At 37.5% G+C, this 16,911-nt stretch overlaps 1 protein-coding gene across 14 annotated transcripts in view; it reads left to right on the top strand.

Annotated features, from left to right (window-relative positions):
• Window positions 1–16,911, top strand: part of UBR5 (ubiquitin protein ligase E3 component n-recognin 5) — an 87,307-nt gene that overhangs the window by 56,645 nt on the left and 13,751 nt on the right. For 11 of the 14 annotated variants that reach the window (XM_027883422.1, XM_027883424.1, XM_027883426.1 and 8 more), the window contains 20 exons: window positions 2,632–2,758; window positions 4,156–4,307; window positions 4,699–4,794; window positions 5,227–5,350; window positions 5,678–5,775; window positions 6,589–6,737; window positions 7,165–7,256; window positions 8,189–8,335; window positions 8,431–8,549; window positions 8,647–8,773; window positions 8,873–9,002; window positions 9,211–9,371; window positions 9,927–10,166; window positions 10,297–10,420; window positions 11,012–11,123; window positions 12,258–12,389; window positions 13,029–13,286; window positions 13,632–13,900; window positions 15,278–15,489; window positions 15,846–16,076. In XM_027883422.1, the coding sequence (XP_027739223.1) occupies window positions 2,632–2,758; window positions 4,156–4,307; window positions 4,699–4,794; window positions 5,227–5,350; window positions 5,678–5,775; window positions 6,589–6,737; window positions 7,165–7,256; window positions 8,189–8,335; window positions 8,431–8,549; window positions 8,647–8,773; window positions 8,873–9,002; window positions 9,211–9,371; window positions 9,927–10,166; window positions 10,297–10,420; window positions 11,012–11,123; window positions 12,258–12,389; window positions 13,029–13,286; window positions 13,632–13,900; window positions 15,278–15,489; window positions 15,846–16,076 (3,100 nt within the window). The remainder of the gene's footprint in view (window positions 1–2,631; window positions 2,759–4,155; window positions 4,308–4,698; window positions 4,795–5,226; window positions 5,351–5,677; window positions 5,776–6,588; window positions 6,738–7,164; window positions 7,257–8,188; window positions 8,336–8,430; window positions 8,550–8,646; window positions 8,774–8,872; window positions 9,003–9,210; window positions 9,372–9,926; window positions 10,167–10,296; window positions 10,421–11,011; window positions 11,124–12,257; window positions 12,390–13,028; window positions 13,287–13,631; window positions 13,901–15,277; window positions 15,490–15,845; window positions 16,077–16,911) is intronic. The other 3 variants (XM_027883418.1, XM_027883413.1, XM_027883423.1) reach the window with 3 other exon arrangements.

Genomic DNA, 16,911 nt, shown 5'->3' with positions numbered 1-16,911 from the left:
AACCCAAAATAAACAAACAAACCCCAACTGTGTAACTGAAGATTGGTTTACTGTAAGCACACAACGAATCTGAAATAAGGATGCATAGGCAAACTTAATCTGACTTTTCCTAATTTGAGTGCTTGTCTTTGCAACCTTGACAGTTTTTTTCCAGTAACTTCATTTGGATGTAATTTAACTTTCTGAAAAATGAAAAACATGAACCTGATAGACTTGTAACACTCCTCTGCCTCTCTCTTTCCCCTCATAAAACTTGTTCTTGAAGGGGATTCATATCTTCAGATTCAGGTCACATTTAGCTTCCACTGTAACTGTTAGTGATGGGTATTAGGGCAAGCTTAATTTTGGTGCATCATCTGGAGGGAAGTGGTGAGTAATGTTACTGTCTGGGACTTACATGGCCATCTTTTAAATTGTAAAAGAAGTTTGATTTGTGAGTAAAGGCTTCAATTCCAGACAACAGATGTTTCTTAACGATTTCAGAACATAGTACCCCTTCCTAGCTAGTACCTGCCTGAGATTCTTCGCTCTTCTTTTTTTTTTATAGATTCCTCCCTGTGACAGAGAGGAAATATTGAGGGATAAGCTTTTTTTCGCCTTTTCTTTCAGATCCTGTGCCTAGGTTTGCCATAGCTTTTGCAATGTTTGGTAAATGAATCGCAGGAAAAGTGGCCCCAGATATACAAAATATATCCCAGATATACAAGATATATTCCCCCAAAGCTGCTCCGTTTCTGTGTTTTTGGTATCTCCTCACTCTTGCCAATAGAAAGGATCTTGGAAGAAACATGTCCAGAAGAAATGTCCAAAGCATGTGAAATCATCAAAGAGTTATGATGTGAATTTCAGCCAACATCACTGAACACATGTAAACTGAGGGGTTTTGTCTAGGGAATTGGGACAGATTTCATTAGCCAACAGAACAGCAAATTACCATTAGAACCAAAGCATTTACGACTGATGTGTCTCCAAAAATGAGTGTTAACGGTGTAAGTGGAACAGTGAAAATTCAGTTACAGTTTACTTTCACCAGAACATGTGTTGCAGAGAATGGCTGTATTGCTGGAGAGATGACTCTCAAGAGCTGTGACCTGCTGTGTGAGGGGTCCAGACCTACTAAGGGATGGGTCATGAGTTAAGAGAACTAGTGGATCTGAGAAAGGAGTACAGCATGAATATAAAGGCAATTCATTTTCAGCTACAGGTCAAGTTGTGTAGAGCCAGGGGCACAGGATTAGTGTCCTGTGAGTGCACAGTAGTCGTCTGCCATGGGTAGTAGGTGATTTTTGTCTAAGAAGCCTGCACATGCTTGTGAACAAGCAAAACCTAAGATCTTTGCTCCTTCAGGTAGTGATGAGTAGAAAGATCTAAAGAATGAACGTACTATAAAAGCTGACAAGCACCATTGATTTACCTCTTTCATTCTTCAGATGACAGTTATTAATAGCACTTTCCTGATCAAAAAAAAAAAAAAATTATCTAGGTCTTAGTGCTGTCAGTATGAAAATAAGTGTATAAGATGACTGTTAGTTTGAGAAGACTGTAAGTGGAAGGTGAGCACTAGTCCTGGTCGCTTTGAGACGTGTCCTGAAAGAATTATCAGAGTCACTTTAAGGAAGTATTTTCATGTGTTCAGAAATACGCCTTTTCCTTCTAGTTTGTACCAGAAATTGTCACTCTGCTGAAAGGAAAATTGTCCCTGTCCTGGCCTGTGCTGTGCTGAAAGTGACTTCTCTTTCAGTTCTTTCTGGCTCCATGATGCTAGTGATTCATTTCAATTTGCTGTGTACTGGTTATGTGATCTGTAATTGTCAGTAGTTCCTAAAGAAGCAATGATTGTTACTCTGTGCAAACCTTATACAGCTGACTTTACTGCTTTATCTGTGTATTTATCTTGCAGATAAATAAATCTACATTAGGTCTTTGCTTCAGTTGGTTGCTTCAAGTGGTACTGGAACTGTACAACGAAGCTTTTGTGTTTGGTTTTCTTTTTGTATTGCACTTGACACAATTCAGTCCTCGTTGTGAATAGAACCTTTAGGTGTTACGGTGCTTAGGGTTGTAGATGTTAGAAGAAATGCTCATTCTTTCTGATGCAAACTCTTTGTGCTGCCTTATTGCACTCATAACCATCAGGGGGGTTTTCCTAAACGTGTTTACATATATGTAGAGTGTATCGTACAAACCCACAACTTTGCATTGTTGTTCATGGATGCTCATTGTGAAGTGTGGTTTGTATGGTTTTTTTTCTTATGGTGGTCTCATTTTTTTTCTTTGGTTGGTTGGTTTGGCTTGGGTGGTTTTTGTTGTTGTTGTCATTGTTTTTGAAGCCTTGACTCAACAAGTACCTGGAACCAGCTACGTGTTAGGTCCTTGTCTCTTGATGATACTGAAAACTGAAAGCTTCTACTGGAGCTTTGGTGCCTCGAATTTACTTCCCTGATGGCCTTTTAGAAACCAAACCCAATCAGAATCATTGTTAAGTTCTGTCCCTCTAAATGTAAAAAAAAAAATATAAAGAACAGTAATACAGGGAACGTTTTCTGACTAGTGACATTTCATACTTCATACTCCTTTCTTAAAATTTTCCCAAGTGAAATTTTAGCACTGACACTTTTCTTAATTTTTCAGAAGCAGAGCGCTCTGAAAGGAATACATTTGCTGAAAGGCTCTCAGCTGTGGAAGCTATTGCAAATGCAATCTCTGTTGTGTCCAGTAATGGTCCAGGAAATAGGGCAGGATCATCAAGCAGCAGAAGGTAAATTCAGTAATGCTTTCTTCTTGTTTTCCGTATGCTAATTTCCATATTAATTACCAACCTGTTATTAATTCTTTCCTTTAGTTTAGTTTGAGAATGGGCTTTATTACTAGCCTAAAGTCGGATTTCATTTCTTCAAGCACCAAACTACAGTGGGTTTTATTTAAGCTTTTTCTGGTATGAGAAATAGTGGTGGGATATTTCTAAATTAATTCTATTTTCTGGGATTGGTGTTTTGTCACCTCAGTTGTGAAGTGAAAATGCTCCTCCTTGTGGGGAGAGGGAATTTGAGGAAAAGCTCTAGTGTTCTTTACTAAGGAGTACTAAGTACCACAGAAGTATTTTACAGGCGCCCAGGCTCGTTAAAGAGAATTTCTGAGAGAAGTGGTCGCTTACGCAGATAAATACTGAGACCAACACCAATGAGGAAGAACTTGAGTTGATTCTTTTTACCCTCAGCAGTCATTGTCATAGTGAGAGTCCTTTGTATCGAGGGGGCTCTAAAGGATGTTTCTGACAGAATTGTAATTTCTGATGACATTTATGTTCTTCCTCTTTTTGTGATGAAACTGAGTGGTGCTTACTTGCAGGGAATTTGAAGGTATCTGTACTGAGTTCTAGTCAGTTCAGAGTGCTCTGGCTGAGGGCACAGTACAAATCTTTTACTTAGCTCTCTAGTCAGAGCAATTGACATGAAGTGATGCCTTTATCCTTCCCAAGCTACAGTCCTCGTCACCATAATCATTTTGATATGGAAGATAAGAGTAGGGGTTGACGCTTCCTTCTGACATGCTTAGGAGACGTTAATCTTAAGAGGAAGTGCATTTAAAAAAAACCACCACCACCACCACCTATTCCAACACCTTTTCCTCTGTAAGATGATACAGAATTTCTTGAAATTGTTTGCTGACTGTCCTCAGTGAAGTAGTACTTTCGTGTTAAATAACTTTAAATAAATAACTCCCCTGAAAATAAATTTATTCTAAACACATTTTTTTATTCTTTCATTATCTGCTTGTAGTTAGATTTTAAAAAGCAGTAGCAACAAGAGCAAATCCTTGCACAAGTTTAATACCCCTGGCAGTGAGCCTGGGGTAAAAGGAATGTCAGGTAGCAATGACAATGCCCATCAGCTGCTGCCTGCAAGAGGCAGTGCTGTGGTGACTAGGGATGCATTCTGGGCTCAAATCTGTCTTGATGCATTGCTGGCTGACTCTTCTTCCAAGGCCATTATATTCTGTTGCAACAAAATGGAATATGGTAATGAAAAATACCTCTAGGGTAGTTCTTCTTTATGCTGAAATAAAATGGTCACCTTTCCCAGTACGCAATTCTGTTTTAAAATGTTCCAATTATAAACGAAAATGAGAGTATTTTTGCCTTGGTTTTCTATTCAGTTTGAGATTAAGGGAAATGATGAGAAGATCCTTGAGAGCTGCTGGACTGGGCAGACATGAAGCTGGTGCTTCATCCAGTGATCACCAGGACCCGGTTTCTCCACCTATTGCTCCCCCCAGCTGGGTTCCAGATCCTCCTGCAATGGATCCAGGTAAGTCTGCTCATGTATCACATTATACAGTAGAAGGAGAGAGCTGATAAAGGAACCGATGGCTTTTAAGGTGAACAACCTTTTTTAGTCTCACTCTTAGGTCTGTCTAATGCCATTGAGGTAGCAAGAGGTCACTGAGGTAACTTTAAGAGTTTACTGAAGACTTAACAACTGTTTTCAAATCCAGATTGTGTCTTTCTAACGCTGGTGTCAAACTTCTGGGAAGTGCTCTTTGTAATGCTGAGTTACTGATCTAGGAATGTGGCCGTTTGTAGGAAAGAGTACCAGTAAATACAGAAAACCTGCAGTGTGTTAGACACTGCAGCAAGAGCATGTTGTTAGGGATGTTTTTATGTATTGATATACATCCTGCTGTTCTGTTTACTGAAAGATGGTGACATTGATTTTATCCTGGCCCCCGCTGTGGGATCTCTTACCACAGCAGCGACTGGCACCGGCCAAGGACCTAGCACCTCCACAATACCAGGTGAGGACATACTGCTTATTTGATTATGCTTTAGAAGGAAAATTATCTCAAAAGCTGTCTTTGCTTGCACAGACTTTCTGCATATGAAAATGCCTCTTATCAGATGAAGATTGGATTGAAGCAGAATTTCACAAGTGTGCAGAAAGTAAATGAAGCACCATGTTATGTTTTATGTAAAAATTTATTTTTACCTGGGGAATGACAAATATGCAAAGCTGTGGTAATCAGTATGAAATTGGCATTGCTCTGTGTATTTCAGAATGTAATTTGGAACTGAAATTTACAATACTTCTGTGAAGTATTGCTGAAAGCACTGAATAGTCAAGCTACTAATTAATCACCCCAGTGATTCAGTGAATTATTTACTTTTAACAGGTAATCATTTTTTGAGGAAAAACTGTTTCTCTTCAATTTTTTTTTTTCTCATTACAGGTCCTTCTACTGAACCATCTGTAGTGGAATCAAAGGATCGGAAGGCAAATGCTCATTTCATACTGAAATTGCTGTGTGATAGTGTTGTTCTGCAACCTTATCTACGAGAATTGCTGTCAGCTAAGTAAGGATTTTCATATAAATTCTTGCTCTCTTTTATAATGTTATATTACCTGAAATATATTACGTAGAAACCTTTTTAAAAATGTTATTTAAAAGCCTGTTAGTTAAAATGAAGGGAGTTAGAATATCAACGGTATTTGTGTCCTGCCATCCTTTAAAAGTAGGTCTGTTTCACAGAAGTAAAACAAATAAGAGTGCTTATTCACTCTGTGGCTTTTCTGTTTGCACAAGATTATCAGTGCAAAGTTTTCATGTATTTATGTCCTACATTGCATGTTCTAACAAAAAAAATTCAATGTTTTAACTCGTCTGTTGTTTTTTCCCCTAGGGATGCAAGAGGCATGACACCATTTATGTCAGCAGTTAGTGGCCGGGCATATCCTGCTGCAATTACAATTCTAGAAACTGCACAGAAAATTGCTAAAGGTACAACAGTTTCAGTAATTATTAACATGTGGTTTCCTAAAGTTTTCTGAAGTGTGTGCACACTTAACATGTGTGCAGAGTCGTTACTAAAACTATATTGCTGCATGGTTTGGACATTTTACTGTTATGGAGTATCTTTCTCTGTAGTGTGTATATTACAATAGATTTCTATGAATATTATTGCTTTTGTGTTCTTTATAGTCTTTTCAGCAATTCATTGCTTTTCAAACCAGTGGATTAAGGTTTTTTTTTTTTTGGTAGCACAAAGGTATCACCTGGAATATCTTTCTTTGAATTGAAAAAACCTGATATGATAAAGCAGTCTGCCAAGCTAGATCCTGTTCCTGAAAAAACTTACATACAAACAAATGTTTTCTGACTATTTTTCAATGTTGATATTTAATTATTAAGAGAAATATGTGAAATTGAATTTAGGAAGAAATGTAAATTGATTTGTCATTGTCATACCACAGTTCTATAGGACTGTGTGTGGTACAAGAATTCCTTTTAAGAATATTGTCCATAATCCTTCAAAATAGTGGTTCACTGAATTAATTGAATTGATTAAAGTATAAGTGAATTTAAAACGTGGGAAGAGTTGATGGTTGTGTTTTTCAATTAGGGATTTTCAGCAGCTTCTGTAAGAAATAATGTGACAAGCAGAAAGTTTTCTCAAAAAGGTGTAACGGATTTTATTCAAACTTCTAATTCTGTATGAGATTTTGTAATGGCAAACATCTGCTGGGTATGGATTCTGTTGGTAGGTTTTGGTTATTTTTGTTTTTAACACTGGTGTTATATTGATCATTTCAGCTGAAGCAGCTTCCAGTGAAAAAGAAGATGATGTGTTCATGGGAATGGTTTGTCCTTCTGGTACAAATCCAGATGATTCTCCTTTGTATGTGTTGTGTTGTAATGATACATGCAGTTTTACCTGGACTGGTGCAGAACATATTAACCAAGTAAGTTTGGATGTTTTTTTCTTTTAACCTAAATAGGAATATGTTTTGACCATGTATTGTGTTAGTCTGCTAATCTGACTCTTAAATTATTAATTGCATTATTTAAATTACTGTGACTTTTACGTCTGGTATAGTTACTGCCTCCCTGAATTGCTTTGTACTCTCAAAGCTGGTTGTGTTCCTCAGAAATGGCTATTAATGGGTGTGGCTTTTCCCCCTCTGCTTAACTTTGACAAGAAGTTGGGTGGACACAGCTCTTTGAAAACAATGAACACTCTTAACTCGCAACAAAGTTTCACTGTCTAGACCTGACCTCCTTCTAAGCTAAGGCATCAGTTTGAACAAGTGCACTGTTACTGTATCCTGAAATACTCTGAGATTGCAAGTGTAGTAGGAAGAAAACTATGCATGATATCTTTTTTTTTAGGATATATTTGAATGCCGAACATGTGGCCTATTGGAATCACTTTGTTGTTGCACAGAATGTGCAAGGGTCTGTCACAAAGGGCATGACTGCAAGTAAGTATTGTGTTCTGTTTCTTTTAATTAAATCAATATTTTGTTGTTTCCTTTGTTTATTGATAGTTAATAAGTTTTTTCCTTGTCTAAAGTGTTCCAGTCTTACACAAAGAAGATTAATACTTAAAAAGCCTTCTTTTTTATTCTACTCTGTGAGATTTATTTCATGGGTCGGAATTAAAAGAGTAACCTCAAGCTGTTTTGTACTTTTCACTTTGTAGAATTTAGAGTAAATGAGTAATTCTCATACCCACAAAGTACTGATGTTCTAAGAGTATTGTATCTAAATAATACTGTTTACATTTTGGGTGCCCCCAGGAGTTTTCTGAAGCCAGTGAATCCTGATAACAGATCATTCTTGGGAATTTTCTTAAAGAAGTGCAGCATATTAATCTCTTAAGATAACTGTAATAAAGGGAAAAATGAGCAAGCAATCAAGAAGTGTCAGATCAACCTGACCTAAAGCTTTGAAGCTGCAGATGTTTTGTGCTGCTGTTACAGGCTGTGAATCTTACAGCATTAATATCATAGCTATAATAAGGTAATAGATACAATTATAAAGATATTCTCAGCTCTGTAACAGTTACTGAGATTTTACTGCATGTCATGAGTATTTCCAACTTAACTTTCTTGGGTGGAGGCTATTTTAGGGAAGAATAAATCATCTTGGATGAGTTTTACTAAGGAACTAGGGAAAGCTCTGTAGTGAAACTGCCCTCTTAAATGAGTGTAAGAAACACGAATAGCAAATGTGAAATGCTGCCACGTATAAACTCTATTTCTTCTTTAAGCTAGGTTTTGTCATCTTGCTACTGTAAGAAACGAACTCCAGTGGGAATCTTAAGGTGTACACTTAACCCTCCTCAGCACGGTCAGAGAAAATTGGTGTATTACTGAGCAGCGTTGCACCTCACCTTTTCCATTTCTTGTAGGCTCAAACGAACATCTCCAACAGCCTACTGTGATTGCTGGGAGAAGTGCAAGTGTAAAACACTCATTGCTGGACAGAAGTCTGCTCGCCTTGATCTCCTTTACCGCCTGCTTACCACCACAAATCTTGTCACCATGCCAAATAGCAGGTAAGTTCATATCTGCAATGACTAGGACAGCAAAATTTTTATTCCTTTTAAATATGTGGTATATCATACTTCCACTAATAATTTTTTCATTGCAGGGGAGAACATCTGCTGTTGTTTTTAGTACAGACAGTTGCCAGGCAAACTGTAGAACATTGCCAGTACAGACCACCTAGAATTAGGGAAGATCGTAATCGTAAAACTGCAAATCCTGAAGGTAAGAGCCATTTCAGTGAAATAAATGGCAAATTCCATATTTTAGTACCTCTTTCTTATATTGCCTTTTTTGTTGTTGTTTTGGTTTTTTTTTTTAGATTCTGATATGCCTGATCATGATTTAGAACCTCCTCGTTTTGCCCAGCTTGCTTTGGAACGTGTTTTGCAGGACTGGAATGCACTGAAGTCCATGATCATGTTTGGCTCCCAGGAAAATAAAGACCCGTGTGTATTTACACATAGTTGTCATTGTAAAGTTAGATCTGATATTTGAGACCTACTGACTTACATAAATTTATTTCCTTTCTTTTTGTTTTTTCCAAGTCTTAGTGCAAGCAGTAGGATAGGTCATCTTCTGCCTGAAGAGCAAGTTTACCTTAATCAGCAAAGTGGAACTATTCGCTTGGACTGTTTTACACACTGCCTTATTGTAAAGTGTACAGCAGACATTTTGGTAAGCGCTCTTACTTATGTTTTACATAGATTTTCTGAATAATATATTATAGTGTATTTTGGATCACATGCTTGGGGACTAATTTGAAACTAACTTCAGGTTAGTCTTGGTTTTGTGGATTTATACTGCAGTGACTGTGATCTCCCTTTGAATCTTAATCTGTCTTTTTTCATGCGTCTGACTGGGTTGTAATGACCTGTTTCTTCAGCTCTTAGATACATTGCTGGGTACTCTGGTAAAGGAATTACAAAACAAGTACACGCCAGGACGCAGAGAAGAAGCTATTGCTGTTACAATGAGATTTCTGCGTTCTGTGGCAAGAGTGTTTGTCATTCTTAGTGTGGAAATGGCTTCCTCCAAAAAGAAAAAGTAAGGGGTGAAGATGTGTGTATTGATTGGGGAGGGGGGGGCGGGAGGGGTTGCCTTTTTCCTTTATTTAAATATTTATTCTTTTATTAAATGAGTTGATACAAATCAACAATAGGCAGAAACATCTGAATTAATTTGTGGTCTGTAGACAGATGTGGAACGATGCAAACCTCAGGATGGCACAGTAGCTGGTGATACGTCCTGTAGCTTTTTAATGCAATGCTTACATGTTCATACTGAACCTTTCTGTTTATGGTGTTAGGATTTTTGGAAGTAGGAGGGTTTTTTTGACATGCTAAAATTGCAATCTATCATTGTTTGTCAGTATTAGATTTAGATACCAAGCCTTAGTCTTGAATTACAGAATGATATATCTTTTTAACTGCCTTCGATAGCTGTGCATGTTGTTATTATACACACAAATGTATGTATCTGTTAAAGATTTTTTTTTTTTTTTTTTCCAAAAAGTCAAGACAAATAGTACTGTTGTGAAGTGTTTTTTTGGGGAAAAAAGACATATTTGACCTTTATTTGTCTGTATTTTTTTTCCCCTAGCAATTTTATTCCACAGCCAATCGGAAAATGTAAACGTGTATTCCAGGCCTTGTTGCCCTATGCTGTTGAAGAGTTATGCAATGTAGCAGAATCTCTAATTATTCCAGTCAGGATGGGAATTGCACGTCCTACTGCACCGTTTACTCTTGCTAGCACTAGTATAGACGCTATGCAGGGAAGTGAAGAACTGTTTTCTGTGGAGCCTCTGCCACCCAGACCGTCATCTGACCAGTCTAGCAGGTAAAATTTGTTAATGCTCACTATTCATTTTTGTCAATAACTTTTAAAGGTGATTTTATTTTGGAGTTTTTCTTAGTTTTGCCATAAGTGACATCCAGAGGTCCAAATCTAATTTTTTTTAATTTTTAAGTTCTAGTCAATCTCAGTCATCTTACATCATAAGGAATCCTCAGCAAAGACGAATCAGCCAGTCACAGCCAGTTCGTGGCAGGGATGAAGAACAAGATGATATTGTTTCAGCAGATGTGGAAGAGGTCAGTTTTTTGTATATGGTTTTTCTTCTCAATACGGCACATCTTTAACATCTGAACCAGAAATCCATGCATCAAGACCTCAAGATATTGAGTAGTACCCCATGAAATCATAGTGTGCTGTAAGCGTTTTTAATAGCCATTTGTAATTGTTGTTTTCTATTCTATTTCTGTTATAGCTCTCTGTTAAAAAAGTTCTAAAGTCTTTCAGCACACGGCTGCTCCAATGTAGGTTCTATTAGAGAGTGAGAGGGTCTTTTAGCAAGATGTTACGTCTTCAGTATTTAGAAGCTAACTCTAGGTTTTGTGGTCAGTTTTACCCTTTCAGCATTAAAATCTAATGTTCAAGGCTGTTTTATTTGTAAACCTGATTTTTTTTTCCTCCACAACACTGTAGACTGTACAGCCATGTACAACTGCAGTGGCTGTCAGTTCATTTTTTGTTCACATCAGTTCAGTTTTGAGGTCATTTTTCTAATATGTGGTTTTTGTTTCTTAGTTTCTAAATTAAATTTTGCACTGTGTTTCTGAAAATACATAAATTATCTCTGATATGGAAGATATTCTAGCGTAAAATTACAATACTCTTTCCAGGTTGAAGTGGTTGAGGGGGTGGCTGGTGAAGAAGACCATCATGATGAACAGGAAGAACGTGGTGAAGAAAATGCTGAAGCAGAAGGACAGCATGATGAGCATGATGAGGATGGTATGTATAATGTACATCCTACACTGTGGGTTGAATGAGAAAACTTCATCAAAAAGTAAAGGCGTCTTTGAAGTCACCAGTTATAAAAATTTGGGAGATTTGCACGAGTAGAGAGACTCTCTCTAAGACTGCACATCTTAGAGAAGGAGATAAAATTATTGATAACTTGCAGTAGGCAAGTACAAAAGCATTTTTATTTTTCTCTTTCTGCATGAGGGAAAAATATTAAGGTCCCAAAGGATTAAAAAACACCAAAGGCATCAAATGTTACCATGTTCTTGGTTAACAATATGTATTTTGTCTTTTGTATTTGCTACTGGAAAATGTTGGCATAGAGTACTTGAAGAACTAAAAGAATAGCCTAGCTCTTGTACAGCTGATGATATAATCATAGTTGTGGTAGATGTGTTCTCAGAAGGGATCTGAATCATGTGAACCAGTTCTCAAACTAATCACAGAATATTAAGTTATGGTTCAATATTTTGTAGATAAAATTATTGAATTCTGTATAGAAATGTTTGACATTAATACTACTTGTCTTGTATTACTTAGTTTGGGATTAAAAGGCCCAAAGCTATGATTAAAAAAAATTTAATCATATCAATTAAAAAATTATCTTCTCTTTTGACTGTTCTTTGTGTTTCCAGTCAACCCATTTACGTTACAGTAAATCTGTTTATTAATTTGCTGAGTATTCAAACATTTCATTCTCAAAAATTAAACTGAAATAGACCCTTTATATTTAATCGGATTTTTTTAAAGTTTTCAGATATTCCTTAGATAGTAGTTTGAAACAGCATATGGTTAATTGTCCTGATACATGTATATGAAGAGTTGTGGAGTCTTTTGGCTTGAGTGACTAATTCTGAATCCCTAAAGTCTTTATTTTCAGTGTGTGTTGAATATACATGTGCAGTGCAGAGTGAGAGGGCTGGGGGTCACTAATTTCTGGAAAATAAGAAAATACGCTCCAAGTGTTGTTGCCTCCCTGCACTGCTTTTACGACCTCCCTGCATATCCGTGAACTTCTGCTATAGTGAGAGGCTCTGGGTATTGTTTAATGTGTCTCATGAGTAACTACAGTAATTTTTCTCTCTTTCTAAATATGGGATGTTTTGTATACTGTTTTTATAGGCAGTGATATGGAGTTGGATTTGTTAGCTGCTGCTGAAACAGAAAGTGACAGTGAGAGTAACCACAGTAACCAGGACAATGCCAGTGGGCGCAGAAGTGTTGTCACTGCAGCTACTGCTGGGTCGGAAGCAGGTACACCACATCTTTTTGTGTTTAATCTAACTGCTTAAATTTAGATACTAGGATTAAGAACTGTCCTCCTTCCCTGTGTTTCCTCTTTTTCCTCTGTTCTGATAGTAAGGTACTGTGGAGACTTTTTGGACAAGATATGCAATAAGATGTGTTCTGTCTCTCTTGCTCTTAAGGAGCTTGTGCATATGTTAGACAGACATCACCTTGCACTCTTGTGAAATGAAATGAAATCAAATGTTCTCACTCACTTTTTAGCATAGAAGTTTAAAACAATGGTTTATGGTTTAAAACAGTACACAAAACCTGAGCAAACATTGTACAGCTTTTTGAGAGCAATTGCTTTATTGTCCAGTTTGGAAGCTAATTTTTAGAATTCGCTGCCTGGGGTTAGAATCAGCAAAGAATTTTTAAATCAAATTACTTTTTAATTTATATTTTGAAATGTAAGGAGTGGTACTGCTTTTTCATAAAACTCTGAGACAATTAGCACTATGTTGTAGGGATAATTTATTTAACATTTTCAGTAGTGGTACTTGAACCTTTTTATATGTAGTTTCTTCTCATGGAAAAAGTTTACAATGCTGGCATGTATATGTGCACAGATGTGCAGTTGTCAGCTGTTGTTTATTTTCTCAACAGGAGCAAGCAGTGTGCCAGCATTTTTTTCTGAAGATGACTCTCAGTCAAATGATTCCAGCGACTCTGATAGCAGCAGCAGTCAGAGTGACGACATAGAGCAGGAGACCTTCATGCTTGATGAGCCTCTGGAACGAACCACAAATAGCTCACATGCCAATGGTGCCGCCCAGGCTCCCCGTTCCATGCAATGGGCTGTACGGAATACCCAAAACCAGAGGACCACTAGCACAGCTCCTTCCAGTACGTCAACCCCAGCAGGCAAGTCTGAGTAAATTGCACACGAGTGGCAGTTAGCTCTGGCTTTGTTCCTTCCTCTGTTTCTGTTTATTTTCTCAAGGATGAAAATCTTGTCTCTTTGTCTTAGTGCTGACCTATCTTGGCTGTTCCTAGTTTTGAATTTTAAAAAAAGGAAAGGATCTGCTGCAGTTCTTAAGAAGATCTGTGTGTGCTTACTGTAGCTAGTAATTTTTTGCTAGTTACAGTTGTAGTTTCAGTAATATTTACAAGTTTATTTCTGGAAATCTTCATTGTATCAGTCAATACACAAAACATGAAGAAAACATTAAATTAATTCATTAATACCATATCATCTTTTATGTTTAGCAAGTTCAGCAGGCTTGATTTATATTGACCCATCGAACCTACGTCGGAGTGGTACCATCAGTACAAGTGCTGCAGCAGCAGCCGCAGCGCTTGAGGCCAGCAATGCAAGCAGCTATTTGACATCTGCAAGCAGTTTGGCAAGAGCATACAGTATTGTGATACGGCAGATATCTGACCTGATGGGTCTGATTCCCAAGTACAATCATTTAGTATACTCCCAGATCCCAGCTGCAGTGAAGCTAACTTACCAAGATGCAGTTAACTTGCAGGTAAGAGCATGCAAATTTTTGTAGAGGAACATAATTTCAGTATGTCCTTTCTGTGTTATGTGCATATTTTTTGGTACAGTGCTCTTGACTGCCGTTTTTTGAAAGTATATGAAAAATGCATCTCTAGAGGAAATACTTGAAGGGGAAGACTGGTGTCTGACGGGTAGAGGCATAAGTTTCAAAGACTGACAACCCAGGAGGAACTCCATCGTGTTTAGGAAAATATGTATCACCTTTTATGTGAGCATAGCATATAGAGTGAAATAATTGTGCTGAATTTAGTACAAAAATAATTGTCAGAATAACATGGCTGCTTTGGGGAGGCCAAGAAATCAAATGATGTTGTTTTCTGTTAGTAGTGCTGTGTGCTGGGATGTGAAAACCTGATGACAATATATTTCTTTGCAGTTGAGTTACATGGTATTTGTATGGCTCTATTTTCACAGTGTGATGGAAGGAAAAAGCTTCTGCTTTGAGAGAGGAAGGTTAGAAAGATACTCTGGTATATCAAACACTGGGGTAAATACACAGGAGAAGAGATAAGAGAGTGTAGTTTTATTATGGAGAAGGCTCAAATAATTTTCTGTTGAGGAGATTCTTAATGGTAAAAGTGAAGAGGAGATCTGTCCAGCTGAGGCAGCAAGATGTTTGTTATTAGCATGTGAAAGTTTGGCAGTGGGGTTTTGTTTGGATACAGAAATGGTCTTGAGACAGCATTTTGTTAGTTTAGTGGACACAAGAACATTTAAGAGTGTAGGGGTTGTTTTTGAAGACCAGTTTGTAGAGGAATGAAGAAAGCAGTCTGACTTGGATCAAAAAACCTAACAGGTCAATGGAGTTAGCAAATGCCAAGAAACGCAGGTTTGCACAGCCTGTGTTGGGAACATGTGAAGAGAAGACTAGACTGGGAGGAGAACTTGTATGCAGACATAGTTCTCTCTGCAAGTCTTAACTTTGTCATCTTCAGTGAGTTAAGTCGCAAGGCATGAAGAATGGTGAAAGATCTGGCTGGTGAATGCCATAGCAGGATGAGGGTTGTTAAAGCTACTAGAAAGTCAGTAATTGAGCTAAAACCCCCAGGATGTGTGCACCTGGGAGATGGTGAGTGGTCATAAGGTGAGGAGTAGAAGAGATTCTCAAAAGAGAGAGAGGATGGTGAGAATGCTTTACAAATATCAAAATATTAGGTGAAGAGAGCAGCATACCACCACAGTAAATCAGCAGTCTCAAAAGAGCTTTCAAAACCTGGTCACTGGTCATTCTTGAGCATGGTTTTCATCCTCTTTGTAGGGAATCAGATGAAGGCTTATGTTTAGATTGCATTATCATCTTCTAGTTCTATTGTTTGCAAAACTAATTAAATCTTATTTTCTATAGAATTACGTAGAAGAAAAGCTTATTCCTACCTGGAATTGGATGGTTAGCATCATGGACTCTACTGAAGCTCAGCTGCGTTATGGTTCTGCATTATCATCTGCTGGTGATCCTGGGCATCCAAATCATCCTCTCCATGCTTCTCAGAACTCAGCTAGAAGGGAAAGGATGACAGCCCGTGAGGAAGCCAGCTTAAGAACACTTGAGGGAAGAAGGTATAAAAATAGTTTGATTATTGCATGTAATATGAATTACCAGTTTCACAGTCAAATCTTATTCACTGACATTTTAGGAATCTGATTTTGAAGTATAGCCGTGTAGTTACTGTTTTGATTGAAGTAGGGCTCCAGTGTCGTTGCCACTGTTTGGTTTATTGGGATGCACTAGACTCCTCTCAATGCTGTTTGCAATACACTGCATCTGAACTGCTTGTCATGTGATTGCAACTCTTAGAGACTTTTTGTATGTGGTTTACTGAGGTTTTGCATCCATATTTCAAAAACAGAGACATAAAGGTTTCATTCTCCTGTGATGCCTAATCTCTCTGTATTCAATCCTTTTCTTTCACTAGACGTGCTACTTTACTCAGTGCCCGTCAGGGAATGATGTCAGCACGCGGTGATTTCCTGAACTACGCACTGTCGTTGATGCGTTCTCACAATGATGAGCATTCGGATGTCCTTCCTGTTCTGGATGTCTGTTCATTAAAGCATGTAGCATATGTTTTTCAAGCCCTTATTTACTGGATTAAAGCAATGAATCAACAGACAACATTGGATACTCCTCAGCTGGAAAGAAAAAGGTATCGAGGCTGACTGCTAGAAAGAAAAGCTTGTGCAAAGGCAGTGTATGCTTTTGTTTCAGTCACTGGCATTGTTACTCAGTAACTCATATAAATATAGACATCAATCTATGTATCTTTGTGTGTGTGTAATAACATGCATATTATAGAAAGAATATGCATGTGTGTAATGTGCCTGTGTTTGGTAAGCCTGTTGCAGTACCCTGTTCTGACCTTTTTATGCTGATTGCTGTAAAAGATTTTTTACTCTGAAGTTTGAGTTGGATTTTTAACTCCATGGCAGTGCCTCGAAAAGACATACTCAGGAAAATTTCTCAGCTGAAAAAAGCAATCTGCTCCTAACATTTGACATAACTTCTTTAGCTATCTGTCAAACATGTTAAAGATGACATTGGAGAAAATGTCATCTTTATGATGACATTATACAAGTGTCTGGTATAATGGGCCTTAGTGATTTTGTTTTCCATTTGGTTGTGTGTATTCGGGACTTACCTGGTATTTAAAGCACAGTAGGGAAAGCAATTACTGAAAATGTCCTTGAGTTGAAAAACTCTGCATTACAACTACGGCATTTTATGAGGTGCATTTATTAATTTTTAAGATGTTTTAAGATTTCTTTTTATAATTTCTTTTAAATTTCAAATGACAATGATCATAGAAATATCCACATGCTGGTAGTCTACATCTGTTCTCATCTCTTACTAGGCTTTTAGGTAATGCACCTGAACAGTCCTAATCAACAGTTAAATAAATGCAGATCTTGGCCCCTTCCTGTTCCTAATTTTCAATACTGCAGGTGAAACTTAACTTTTAATTTTCTCTACAAATTTAGTAA

The sequence above is a fragment of the Empidonax traillii genome, unplaced genomic scaffold (genome assembly GCF_003031625.1).
Source record: "Empidonax traillii isolate 1590-97213 ecotype Southwest subspecies unplaced genomic scaffold, ASM303162v1 scaffold126:size1624879, whole genome shotgun sequence".
Taxonomy (NCBI): Eukaryota; Metazoa; Chordata; class Aves; order Passeriformes; family Tyrannidae; genus Empidonax; species Empidonax traillii.
This window is presented reverse-complemented; position numbering and strand designations above follow the sequence as displayed.